Source organism: Lactuca serriola, chromosome 1 (assembly GCF_051521515.1).
Source record: "Lactuca serriola cultivar US96UC23 chromosome 1, Lser_US96UC23_V15, whole genome shotgun sequence".
NCBI classification, from domain to species: Eukaryota; Viridiplantae; Streptophyta; class Magnoliopsida; order Asterales; family Asteraceae; genus Lactuca; species Lactuca serriola.
In genome coordinates, this window is record NC_136408.1 from 116,991,074 (window position 1) to 117,005,737 (window position 14,664).

The 14,664-nt window shown below is 32.7% G+C and overlaps 1 protein-coding gene and 1 long non-coding RNA gene across 3 annotated transcripts; both read right to left on the minus strand.

The window, feature by feature from the left end:
* Nucleotides 1-6,922: 6,922 nt before the first annotated feature.
* On the minus strand, nt 6,923-8,439 carry LOC145097817 (uncharacterized). Its single transcript, XR_013704505.1, has 2 exons — nt 7,381-8,439; nt 6,923-7,313 (listed from the first exon to the last, which is right to left on the minus strand). It is a non-coding gene; the product is annotated as an uncharacterized LOC145097817 (long non-coding RNA).
* A 1,589-nt stretch (nt 8,440-10,028) lies between these two features.
* On the minus strand, nt 10,029-11,083 carry LOC145097806 (glycine-rich protein A3-like). 2 transcript variants are annotated; one of them, XM_079035458.1, is made up of 3 exons: nt 10,900-11,083; nt 10,729-10,848; nt 10,029-10,520 (listed from the first exon to the last, which is right to left on the minus strand). In XM_079035458.1, the coding sequence occupies exons 1-3, from the start codon at nt 11,081-11,083 to the stop codon at nt 10,258-10,260; spliced, it is 567 nt and encodes a 188-aa protein (XP_078891584.1). In that variant the 3' UTR covers nt 10,029-10,257. The 2 variants fall into 2 exon arrangements, with proteins under 2 accessions (XP_078891584.1, XP_078891575.1); XM_079035449.1 differs by having other exon boundaries at nt 10,729-11,083.
* Nucleotides 11,084-14,664: the final 3,581 nt, after the last annotated feature.

The window sequence follows — 14,664 nt, forward strand, 5'->3', positions numbered from 1 at the left end:
TAGTGCTTCCTGATTTCTTTTTGCCTCTATGCTTCTCTTCGTGATTACCTTCGCATTAGTTCATCCCATAGTCGATCAGGAAAATGAAGAACATACAAGCCCTAAGTTATATTGAATTTTTGAAATGACCAAACGACCCCTATTATTAAATCATTTATTCAAAATGAGTCCCAAACCCCGAACATTGAACCCATTATTTAAAACAATAGTACTTTTTTACTAAAACAGTCTTATCCATTTAATTAAATCACCAAACAGCCCTTATCGTTTAGTAAAGTTACAAAACAACCCCTATAGTGTAAATTCATTACAAAACAGTCCCAATAGTATTTCAAAAATGGTGGATTTGCGATTTCTCACAACAAGTTTCTCAAAAGAAACTGAATTCGAACAAATGGAACTCACACTTCAATGATGAGTGTTAACGGCCTCTTTTAAATAATTTTAATTATTTCGGAAGGGGGGGGATACATGTGCCTATATACTTTGCTTATACAAATATATTATCCTTTATACGAAAATACAATAAATCTTGTTTATGAAAATGATATTTAACATATTGTTACAAATAAACTAGCATAAACTTTTCATATATGTATTATGGTTATTTTATCATGCAATAACTAGTACACACAACAAATGCTACATGATACAAAAATATATGATTTTTATGTGACATTGTATATCATAAAAAGCATGTCATATAACTTTATAGTATTTTACGAATTCAAGCTATTACTATGCATGTACATTTATATGTTTCAATACATAATGTTTATACATGTACACGTGTTCATTACTTTGAAACATACATCTTTATAAAAGCGAGTACATTACACTTTACATACATACCAAGCATACTTGGCTTTTATAAATTTTATACAATAAAACTCATTTTGCCTAGTGACTTAATCACAATTAAGTTAGGTCTGAGAGCTATTCACATACTTTGGTTAAGGGCTTTTTAGTGAGACTATAGTTGAGTCTAAACACTTAGCATACCCACACTACTATAATCGTCAATCTTCGAAGCGAGATACATATGTATAGATCTATATGCGGTCGACATCCCCACCTGCGGTTGCTAGCTACAACCTCGACCGATCAATCGAAACGGGTGATAAGTGTCTACAATTGTTACTATAACGTCCAATGAAGCGTTGTAGGGGGTACATTCAGTCACATAGCTCGGTTATATGACTCATTATAAACATTAACTGAAATCTCTCTCTCACTACAAACCATGAGCTTGGTTGCTTTCAAAACTATTTTAAGTATGAAATTACTTATGTAACAGTATAGTTTGGTTTTCAAGTATATTCAAGGATTCTTACAAACATAGTTTTAAGTATGAATTTACTTATACAAATATACATTTTGGTTTTCAAAGACTCTTTGCAAACACAGTTTTAACTATTGTTACAGATACAAAGATAATACTTTTTAGACTTTTTAAAAGTATTACAGCTATTAGCAGAAAACTTCTAACTCTCACCAACCTTATGTTGACCCTCAAAATTACATGTATTCTCAGGAAATTACTAAACAGACATTCAAGACGGATTGGATTACATGTGACATAGTTTACTTCTTGTTGTATTATATGTCTATCCGTTAATGTAATTCATGTATTATTATTATCTGTAAAAATCTTGTATTCATATATCAAGATGGAACACAAATGCTATTTTGTTTATTGTTGTACTTGTGCTATATATTCAATTTACCTGTGATCCATGAACTTAGTCGCATACCCCAACGTGTTCCGCCGCCTTGGCCGAGGGTGTGACATTTTAGAATTATACATTTATATTTTATACTGCTTGATGTTTAATTTCAACTCCAATCGAAAGTCTAAAGGCAAAACCATTTTTATATAAGACTCAAGGAGTTGATTTCTAGGCTTCCGCTCTTCTACCAAGAATCATGATGGCATTCCATTTATATTTCACCAATAGACATAAATCAATAGTGATTTTTAATTCCGATCAAATGTCCATGCATACGTAATGCGATTCTAAATCAACATTTGTTTTATTTATGAAATGCTATTTTAAATATTAAACTATAGTTTTAAGAAATATTATTTTAAGAATTAAGTAAATATGTTCGATTATTCAAACAACTTAGGGGGGTTATATGTTGGGTTTGAATATCTGCTGATTCAATGGATAATTATATGAGTTTGATTATTCAAAACTTTATAAATTACAGAGCGGATTTGGATTGAATTTTAAAATTTGTTAAAAGGATTTGGATCAATGTTGATTTGCTGCAAACACGGTCCATTGTCATGTCTAATAAGATCATCCATTTAAAAGATAACCATATAACCCTTAAACCCAAACAAACGAACGAACATACAAACAAATGATGTTAACGAGCAAAATGTCAAATAAAAAACAACATTAAATAATTTTATTGGATGATCGATAGTTATTTATGTTTTTATCATAGTTTGTGTATTGGATAAAAAAAAGTTTATATAATATAAACATATAAAACATTAAGAAAAAACAAAATTAAACAGTACCTTCGATCAAAACATCAAAATGTAAAAAGATTTTTAAATCCGAAAAATAAAGATAGATTAAAATAATTTTAATTATAAGATTTTATATAATTTAGATCATTAGTTTAAAAAAATAATTTTATAAATAACTTGTAATTCTTATAAAATAAATAAAAAATAAAAGAAAATTAATGATTAGAAGGCTTAATAGGATTGATATGATGAGTGAGGTTTATTTAATATTTAAGGTTTTTTTAATACCACTTAAGTTCGTATATTTAGAATTACTAAAATAGTATCATGACCAAGGTTGTAAAACTCGTTACTCGGATTTAATAATTCATGTAGAAATATTTTTAGGGAAATTATATATGTTAAAAGGGAAAATGACCTTTGAGGGTAATAAAGTATTCGTCTTGTATTCATTAGGTCCCTTATCTTTTTTTTGTCTTTATTATACCATTGAACTTATAATCCCTGTTCACCAAAACCACCGCGACCGGTTATCACCTGTTTTACCGGTTACCACATTTAATTAGAGATGACATGTCTTATTACGTGGAATTAGAACACATTTAATTACCGTTTCTCTTTCACCCGTTTGTCCTTACAGTTAGGGTTCGTTTTAATTAAGGGAAGAAAAAGTTCAATCGAAGCATACGGTTAGGAAATTGAAGAGAACTGGTGAATGCGAGTGTTATAGTGAAGAAGATGGCCTCCGATTCCAAACAAAGTAAGTATTTAACAGTTTATATACATTATAATGGTTTATTCGCACGAAAACCATTAGTGTACTTGAACGTTGTTGTTGTTTCAATCTGTGATGTCGATTTTGGTGCAATGGATTTCAAAGACTTTAACTTGTTCATTGCAAAGTTGATTGAAGGCAGTTGTGATAATGTATATTATTGCACTAGAAATGAACCATTGGCAGAGGGTATTAGGAGAATTAGGAATGATGTTGACTACTTTGAGTTTATTGAAACGGGTTATAGTGATGAAGCCGGTCTAAGAATGAATGTGTATATAGACCACGAAAATGAACCTGTACTTGATTGGGCTGATATGGAAGTAATGGAAGATGATGAAGGGCATTATTCTGAGGAAGACCTGGATGATGATATAGATTCACAACTTTCTGATGATGTTCCATATGAGCATGAAGCAGATGATTACATTCCTTCTCTTGACAAGACTATTGGTGATGAATTCTTACATCGGGTGTCAGGTATGTGTAAGGATATAGATGATGAGGCTGAAACTGATGAGGTTGAAACCAAGAATGGAGATGACAAACCAGTGTACCCTATCCATAATGAGAACCAGAAATGGGACAAAATGGTGCCAATTCTAGGTATGAGATTCTCTAACCCCATGGAATTGAAAAATTGTTTGACTAACTATGCAGTGAAGAATGGGTACAACCTTTATTTTGAGAAAAATGATAGTCAGAGGATGTTAGTGAGATGTTGTAAAGAGAACAAGAACCCCTCTTGTCCTTTTAGACTGTGGGCTTCCTGGATGAGCAGTGAAAGGTCTTTCCAAATTAAGTCATTAGTTGATGAACATAACTGTTCAAGAGTCTTCAAACTTGGTTCCATTGTAACATATAAATGGATTGGAATGCATTTTAAGAATCAACTTGTGAAGAACCCTAAAATGAGCATAAGGAAAATGAAGGCCAAAGTGAGTACAAAGTTTAACTTGATTGTTAGTGTCACTCAATGTAGAAATGCTAGGAGATATGCTTTGGATGAGATAGAGTAGTTTGATAGAACATTATGGTAAAGTATGGAGTTATGGAGAATAAATAATGATGACAAATCCTGGTTCAACAGTAAAGATAGATGTGAATGTCATGCCTGATTCCACAACCTACTTTTCTAAAATGTATGTTTGTTTTAAGGGTGTGAAGGATGATTGGATTGCAGCATGTAGGAGGGTAATAGGGGTAGATGGTTGTTTTTTAAAGGGTATATGTAGAGGCCAACTGTTAGCAGCTATGGGTAGGGATGCAAACAACCACATCTTCCCTATTGCATGGGCTGTGGTGGAAGTTGAAAATAAGGAAACATGGAAGTGGTTTCTTGACCTCCTTCTGGATGACATTGAAATGGGAATTGGTCATGGATTGACCCTCATATCAGACCAACACAAGGTATATTTCTGTTTTGTTTTGTTTAAGTTGAATGTTTTTGTTATGTCATCTATTTCATGCTTTCTTTCAGGGATTAATAGAGGCTGTCAAAGAAAGGGTTCCAGCAGCAGAGCATAGACAATGTGCTAGGCACATCTATGCTAACTTCAAGAAAAGATTCAAAGGTGAACAATATAGGAAGTTGTTTTGGGCAGCAGCTGTTAGTACTACTCAACCAAAATTTGAGGCAGAAATGAATTCCATAAAAAAAATTGACCCTTTGGCTTATGAACACCTCATGGAAAGGGACCCTAAAAGTTGGTGCAGTGCATTCTTTGAAGTGGACAGGGCTTGTGATGCTTATGAGAATGGCATATCAGAAAGTTTCAACTCTGTTATTGATCTTGCTAGGAAAAGGCCACTCGTCACCATGTTGGAAGATATAAGGATTTATGCAATGGAGAGGATGTATAAAATGTTGCAAGAGGGACAAAGTTGGGGGAATTTAAAAATATGTCCATCTATAAGGTTGAAGATATCAAAGCTAAAGAAACAACAAAGGTATGATATAACTTCTATTATATTAATATTATATGTCTCATATATAAGATTAATAGAACTTCTTATTTTTTTGGGCAGATTTTGGGGTGTTATACCATCTGGGATACAACAATATGAAGTTAGGATTGGAAATGATGGATATGCTGTGGACCTTAACAACACATGTGGATGTAGATCTTGGCAAGTATCAGGTATCCCATGTGTGCATGCAGTGGCAGCCATTTCATACCTTAACAGGAATGCAGAGGATTATGTTGCACCATGGTTCCATACAGCCATGTTCTTGACTTGTTACAACCATACCATTAACCCACTTAATGGTAGTTCCATGTGGCGTGAAGCTCCCTACATGAAGCCATTGCCTCCTCAAAAAAGAAGGTTACCAGGAAGGCCAACCCTTAAAAGGAAAAAAGATCAATCTGAGATGGAAAGCAAGGGGAAAACAAGGCATACTATCTCAAAAGTAGGTTTAGTTAACATATGCACTATTTGTAGAGAAAGGGGCCACAATAGATCAACATGTCCTACTAGACCAGCAGATGTAGCATCCACTTCAAGGCCAAAAAACAAGAAACCTAAAAATGTAAAAAAGAGAAAGGTATGCTATTAAAACAATATAATTTAAATGGAACATCCAACTCATTAGCTACATATTTGTATAGCAGGTAAAGTGGAACCAGTTCAAGTGGATCCAGTTCAAGCAGATCCAGTGGATCCAGTTCAAGTACCAGCTCCACAGGTTGATCCAGTTCAAGCAGATCCAGTAGATCCAATTCAAGTACCAGCTCCACATGTTGAACCAGTTCAAGAAGATCCAGTGGATCCACTTCAAGTACCAGCTCCACATGTTGAACCAGTTCAAGCAGATCCAATGGATCCAGTTGATGTACCAGCTCCTCCAGTGGATCCAGTTCAAGTAGATGATCCACATCCAGATGTTGATGTCCCTGCTCAACCAGTTGCAACTAGACAGAGGATACGAAAATACTCAGAAAGAATTACCAAGATAGGGTTGAGAAGGAAGGTTTTGAAGAAAGAAGGAAGCACTGGACACAACCCAATGGTGTTGGAATGATTTTATTTGGAAAGACAAACTTTTAGTCTTATAAATATGTAATTGGGAAAAATTTAAGAATCATGGCACATGGCACATCTTTTGACATATTAGGACAACTGTGGGCACAACTTTTGTAATAGTGCACATGCTGATGGAATATTACAACTTTGTCTTTTATCTATATGCTTTGGTGTACGGTTATTTGCATATAGATTGTTTAATCTTATATTATCTATCATAAATCAAGTAAATTTAGTATTACTACAATAAGCAAAGTTTGGTGTTGTTGTTGTTGTTAATCTGGACCATATTACCCTTGGATCACATCAACACATTGACAATTGATTACTGCCAAATTTAATATGGACCATTTTACCCTTGGATCACATCAAGACATTAACAATTGATTAATGCCAAGATTTAGTCTTAATACATTAAGAAATGTTTGATGTATCCAATGTGGTTAATCTGGACCATTTTACCCTTGGATCACATCAACACAATAACAATTGACTGCCAAATTTAATCTGGACCATTTTACCCTTGGATCACATCAACACAATAACAATTCACTGCCAAATTTAATCTGGACCATTTTACCCATGCATCATGTCCAATTCATTAACCTTTTAAACAAATTAATACTTCTTGGAAAGCACTCAAAACATCAAACTATCATTAATCAAAAAGATTTAGTCATAATACATCAAACAAATTACAACATTAAGGATTACATTTAGTCTTTGAATACAGCTAAACTAAGGGTTAAATTAAGGGCTAAACTACTTCTTAAACACAAACAACATAAACAACACAATCATCACAACTTTATGAGTAAATAGCTTCCATTTGAGTTTTTCAAACTCTTGTCTAACAACCAAATTTTCTTGTTCCATCTTCATCTTACATATGCTGATCTCGTTTTCCAATATAGAAACTTTGAGGGTTAAATTGCACGGTTCTTTTTTGTCCTTCCCAGAATTGACTTCATTTTCAGGGGTTTCAGGCTCCAACCATTCCCAGAACTTGCATTTTGGTCCTTCATTCTTGAAAAAAGTAACAAATTGGTTAAAGAAAGAAGATTAAACGAAAAGTAAAAAACAATTGCTTTACCATGGAGTTTGGGCACAATCTGAATTTTTTTCCTGGATTGTCTTTAGTTCGTGAAGTTCGTACACGAGATGGCAACCCACAGTAACAAGGGTTTTCAGGTTGAAATTCAACATTTCGTTTGGAAGAAATAGAAGAAGAAGAAGAAGACATGTCGATCTAGGGCAAGAACGGGCAAGAACGATGCAGTACTGTAACTTTGCAATTAATAAGCCCAGTTTATGGCACATAATGCCACGTAATATCCACATAAGTAGTAACCTACAACAACCGGTATCAAGGGTTTTGGTGAACAGGGATTATAAGTTCAATGGTATAATAAAGACAAAAAAAAAGATAAGGGACCTAATGAATACAAGACGAATACTTTATTACCCTCAAAGGTCATTTTCCCATGTTAAAATCATAAGTTGATTGAAATATATAACAAAATTAGATAAATGTGAATACTCAAAAACTGAAAAACACATAATGGTTTAACTTCGTAAATAATTACTGAAAATTTAATATATATACGTAGTAATAATCATATGTGAGTGTGTTAAATAATAAATAATTAAGTATATTATACATATTAATCACCGAGGTGACCGAGTTTTACAACACTGCTCACTTCAGTAAGGAGCCGATCAGGGAGTACTCGGGATTCTGTAACTCGCCTTGATAAGAGACCGAGTAGCGAGTACTCGGAGGAGTAATCGGTCAACTCAGAGAATTTTACAACATTGATCATGACCAAGAATAAAAACATTTCATTGATTAATTATGTTTCAGCATATAACTGATCACAAACTATTTTTGTTTTTCTAGTTTATAATGATTACAAGTGCGAAGAATTAGAAAAGATAAAGTAAAACATACTAAATAAATTCATCATTCAAGTCTCCTCCGTAACGTAAGTAGAATTTAACAGTAGTCTTAATCACAATGTGTGGATTGTGCTGGTCTAAATAAAAAAACACACAAAATAAATCAATTTGAAGCATCACAGTGAACTTGATTAAGAGGATGTTTGAGATTGCTTTTTAAGATCAAAAGTTTCTTTTGTAAAAAAAAAAAAAAAAAAAAAAAAAAAAAAAAAAGACTATTAGTTTTTGAATGATCAAAAGTCAAAAATCACTTTAAAAAGTGTTTGCATAATATTTCTTCACTTTTGAAGTTAATTTATCTTTAGAAGATAAAAATCACAAAAAATCAAGGTTTCTTGTCTTTCAAAAAACCATAAATTCCTTGTTACTAAAAAGTTAATTTCAAAAAGCATTTGTAAATGTTAAACATCTTTTAGAACTTTTTGACTTTTTGAAAAAATCAAAACACACATAAAAACAATCTCAAACACCCCATAAAGTTACTAGTGATTGTATCTATAAGAATGATTCTACACCGAAGAAATCGAAATTAGAAAATAGCCAAAAACAACTAGAAATCATTACCTAAAATCTTACTTGATTGACTCATGCAATAAAAATCGAAAATCTTTACCAAGACCCAAAAATTTTGAATTCAAACCCATAAATGAAGGAATATAAGCTTGGTACCTGCTCATGAGTTGTGTAAATTGTCTTCTTGAAAAGTTACACTCGATTGAATTTGAAATGTATTCCTTTGCCCCAACTCCTCTATAAACTTTTGAGCAAGTTCCTCAAACTTGTCAACCATCAAGATGTAAAGTAAAGGAAGTAAGAGATAACAAACCGTAGCAGTATCAGGAGTTGTTGGAAATATGTCTATCAGTCAATAGTCAGTAGGTTGATGATGGACGAAAGATGTAAATTTATGAGTAGATTTAGGTAAGTGTGAGTTGGCCGTTAAAAGAAAAGTAAAAAACTACCAATAAAAATAAGTAAGAAATATCCTTGTAATTCATAGGTTGTAATACCTTGTAGGTAAGAAATATGTTGAAATCTTCTATGCTTTCTCTTCTTTAGAAGCCAAAGTACCAACATACAATGTTCTAGTATTAGTCTTTGGGAACATAATCTAGCAGCAGTGAAAGGGACAATGGACGTGAAGGCTTCGAATATCATTGGTTGCCTCTTATCACTTTTACTTAATTTAGCATCACGACTTCCTTCTAAATAACAGACAACCAAAGTGACAGCAATCCTCACGACCATGATTCCTTTCAATGCTACAAGATTACAATAAATTTACATACAAACCCATCTCTTCCTATCTTCCATTTGTCATTTCTAGCTTCCAAACAGTGTCTTCAGGATTCACATGTAGACACATCGAGAATTTGAACTTTTGGATGCAAGAAATGATGGGTTTCTTCCATCTCGAAAGTTGAACCTCTCAAATACAAAAAAAAAAAAAGTATGTTTTTGGCATTTTAGTGTTTGTTTAAATGGTTTACATAAGTTTCTTGAAACCTAAAAGAAAGTAGGAATGGTCCCTAGCTAGATAGCTTTGAATCTGATTCTATAGACTACTTTAACAATTGGTATATTAGGTGTATTAGGTGAAAGCCACATGAACATGCATGTGGAAACTACTCAATACTTTCCTAATATGCTCCTTTCTTTAATAGTGTCATTTATGAATGAGGTCAATAAGTCTATGTACACAATATAACCACTTTTTTCTTTCTTTCTTATACTGTTTTGTTTATAGTGTAAAAACATCTTTGAGTCGAAAAGAAACACATATTAGAACATCAAACATACATCTATATTAAAATCTAAAATTTTTTAATCAGCTTTCAAACTATAAAGTAAAAGCAAAACAATTACGACTTCCACACAAAATCTAGAGTGCTAGTTACAAATTTATCAAGAACAACACTAAATCACCCACAATTCAACAAATTCATTAAAGATGTTCCAAATCTACAAATCTTTATGGTGAAAAGCAAACATGATCTCTTATATATTTCAATCATTTCCACATTTTGTGCTTCCCTCCAAAAAACCCATGGTGCTTTCCACCAAACACCCCATGCTTCCATCGATTCCCAAACTTTCCATGTTTAAATTTCCCATGCTTAAACTTTCCATGGTGACCAAAGGGTCGACCATAACCATAACCATAACCATGGGACCCATGACCATGAGCTAGATGGTGGGCCCCATATGCAGCGGCAGCAACCGCCGCACCTCCCGCTAGTATTGTACCCATGCCTGGTCCTGGTCCTCCATGCCCTGAATTTTTCTAGTTAGACCAATGCATTTAATGCAAGAAATAGCAACGTACTTTTATCGATTTGTTTATTATATTATCCGACTTTATTATCCTATAATATACAAAAAAAAATTTGTAATATACAAAAAAAAAAAGTAAGTTATTACTTCTTGCATTTATCCTTGAAAAGTAATTTAGAGCGAATGGTAAGGATTACATAAAAGAAACCTGATTGAAATGGAGCAGATTGTCCAGAGTAGCCTGATGATGGTCCAGGATAGCCTGATGGTGGGTAGCCTGCAGGCGGATAGCCGGTGGAAGGATATCCATATGATGGATATCCTCCCTGTGGTGGATATCCACCTCCGCCTGGAGGTGGATATCCACCATATCCACCAGGTGGTGGATAACCAGCAGGCGGGTACCCACCTCCTCCACCTGGAGGAGGGTAAGGGTACCCGCCCTGCGGAGGGTATACTCCGTGTGGCGGACGGAAGTGTCCAGCTGCGGCTGCATATCCTGCAAGATTAGAGAACAGTCCTTTGTCTTGTTCATTAGGTGGTCTATCTTCCCCACCACCCATTTTACTTCAACTTGATATTTTCTTCACAAAAGCTGCATTTTGAAATTTGGATATTAAAAAATATGATTACAGAAGCATTCTAGCTGTACAAGAAGAATTATAACTCTACAAATCAATTAAAAATATTATTATTATATATAATATCAAGAGTCGGGAAAAAAATCATTTCTAAGTTTTGGATATGTTAACAGGGGTATATAGTTATGTGATGGAAAATCATATAGGTTAAAAAAATAAAAGGATATTCACAAATTGACCAAAATGATATATTGATATACTTTATTTTACAAAATGACCACCAATTTTGCAATGGGTCTCCGGTCTCCACCACAAAAAATCATCAAAAAAAATAAAAAATCATAAGTTTCACATATTTGAATGTATTTAGCAACATGAGGGTTGTATTTCTCAACAAACATTGTTTTTTTTTTAATTTAGAAAAAATAAAAGTAAGGTTTTTGTGGTCAGACAATTGAAAAGGCAATCTCAGATTGCAAGGAGTTATTGTGAAATTGGTGGTCAGTTTCTGTGTAAAGATCAAAAAGTTGTTCATTTTATTATATATGATGAAGGGTAACATTTTTGTCATTTTTGTCATTTTTGACATGTTTGTCATTATTCATATAGAAAATTATGAAAGTAGCTCATGGAGCCTTATCCTGATCTCAGCAATTTTGATTCATATTCTAAGTTTCTAACCACTCCAATGGACTATATGAAGGGTAGCTTTCTTTTCGTTCAAAAAAAGTTGCTCAACAAAACAATTCAAATATATCCATAAGCTGAAATCTAATAGGGATTTAATAATATAACCATTCGCTCTACAATCTATGTAATTTCATGGCTATTATCCTTAAAGGGACGAAATTTAATAGGAAATACCAAAAGTACAAGTACAGAAACACACAGTACACATTTATTGCACAAATACAAATCTTCGATCAAGCGAGTTTAAGCAATCAATCAATTTTACCAATAAACAAACATAAATCAAAATCTTAGACAACACAAAAGGGAAGTTCATCCACAAAAATATCCAAATTTACATCGACTACAATCTAATAGGGATTTAGTGCTAATAATTCGCTGCAATCTATGTAATTTCATGGCTATGACACTCATGAACCAACGAAAATAACGAAAGTTAATTGGTAATCCGAAAAGTACAAGTGCAGAAACACAAGGTACACATTTATTGCACAAACACAGATCTTCGATCAAGCAAGTTTAAACAATCAATCAATCAATCTTTATGAATAAAGAAACATAAATCAAATTTTTCGACAAAAAAAAAAAAAAAAAAAAAAAAAAAAATTGCGTTTCCTCATAAAATTGAGCAGCATGCGCTAGGGTTTTGATTCAATGAACTAGAACAGATATATAATTATTAGAGTAAAATCAACATGCAATATACTGTGATGATTGTAGAAATTTCGAAAAACGGATTAAAGAGAGAATGAAAACTGACCGAAATTTGACAAAGAAAATAGGATTTGGAGAAGGTAGACCTTCTTGAAATTGAATTCAACAACAGAGAAAACCCTGGCCCTTAACGATCAAAGATTTTACGAAGGGTGGGGAGAGATAGATACGCGCGTTATAAACAGATGACGCATTGGAAGAAAAAAAAAAATGGTTGCGTGAACGAATCGGATTCACGCGTTGCTTAGACGCGTGTGGCTTTTTGAGAAATTTTGTATGACGAGTAGATGGATATGTATTCGGATTGACATCATAAGTCATAACAACTTTTTTTTTAATGGTAAGAAATAAATAAATAAATAAATAATCGGCCAAATGATCAAAAAATAAATCTTTTAATATAAGGATTAAATCTACATCTATTTTCTCTCTTCTAATAAACAAAATCAAAAAATATTACATGTCCTCTTTCAAGCTAAGCTATTTGACACTTTGGAAATTTCTAAGCTTTTTGATTTATCCTATTTTCCATGTGGCATTGATTCACCTATTTTATGGTTTTCCCGCTCAATCCAAAGTACCCATCTCTTCCGATTTCTTAGCTTGGTCATTTCAAAATGGTTTCCATGGATATCTCCTAAATATACGCCCACATTTATCGCTATTCTGCTTCATATTCAAATTTTAATTTGAGAATATGGCAACACTATTTATTTCAAATTTAAAATCTTGTATTCCATTCATTGGCTAAGTTTTTCAATCAATTTGATGTTTTATTTGGTAATTAGTTTTTGTTATTTCTAAATTGAATTTAGAAATTTGTTTGAGTTCATAGTTGGATTGAAGAGCTAATTAAAATCATTTGATGGAATTGGACGTACTTTTTAATTCATGTTTTTCATATCAAATGAGAGGTAAATCTTCGTCTGCAACATTTTTTTATTAGGTAATTATTTTCTCTAATTTTTGCTACTATTAATGATTTTCGTGTTTGATTTTTTACTGCAAGGAATGTGTGGTTTGATTTTGCGGATTCGGCATAGTTTCTGTTGTCATTTGCGGATTCGGCATATTTCCTTGATGATGTGAAGTTGAATGTAGGGTCATTAGGTCTTCATAACTAGATTATGCATCTACTTACAGAATGAAACAACCAAAATGAAAGTACATACCTTTTGAGTTCCATAGTTTGGAGTTCTGATAATTTAATCCAAAACATAAGGACAAGGCTTTTTAGGTGTCATTTTCTTGAATAATTTAAATTCTAAACAAGACGATAAAGTCTAAAGTTGATTTCAACCACTTGTATCTGAAAAGAAGTTTATATTCTCAATAGTTAAAAATCTTGATTATTTTGGGCCTCTTGGCCATTGATGTATTCTAAAAAGAGCAGACTATATTGCATTATTGCTATAATGCTATTTCCATTAATTTGCCCACTTTTTATGTTAAATGATGCATTTAATCGTTGAAGTCTACTTTTTTTATAAAATATGGGATTTAAGGAAAAATCATTCTATTGTTTGTAGGTGTTTTTATTCCAGAAAGCAGCTCATGATTCACAATTTAAGACCAACTCGTGGTGGCTGATGTTTCTAATGTTGAAAATTCAGACTTGAGGTTTGGCTGGATTCTGTATATAAAAAAATATAGTTTACAACAAATCAATAAAAGTGGTTTCCGTCATTTGTCATTATATAGATTCGAAGCTCTTTGATAATCTGTAAAATCAAACTTTTACCAAGTATTTTCCTACATTATAGCTATCATTACATTTGTTTTTCATAATATAGAATGACTATCAAGCTTAGGCTTTAAAGTATTGATTATAATCGGTTTATCTTATAAATCTATTGTAATTATTTTGTAGATGGATCCTAAAGGGCTGGTTACCAAAGCTATTTGTGAACTGATTCGACTGAAAACTGACTATGATTACTGAAAACATGTGTAAACAACCCCATGCTTGCTCTGATATTTCTTACATCGAAAACTAGGGATTGTGCAATAGCTAAGAGATAAAGCGGACATATTCCATGATTTTTTTTAATATTTTATCCTCAAAACATTTGATGCCAATGCCATTATGGAATGTGGATTAATGTTTAAGTTTTATTTTTACAGGATTAGTGATAAACGAGGAAAATCATATACCAATT

What these genes read in the sequence shown, in the direction of transcription:
- LOC145097806 (XM_079035449.1), bottom strand. Translation starts at nt 11,083, where the DNA reads ATGGGTGGTGGGGAAGATAGACCACCTAATGAACAAGACAAAGGACTG. An exon ending in ATCTGCTCCATTTCAATCAG is followed by an intron (nt 10,521 to 10,728) that starts GTTTCTTTTATG and finishes AGAAAAATTCAG; the next exon opens with GGCATGGAGGACCAGGACCA.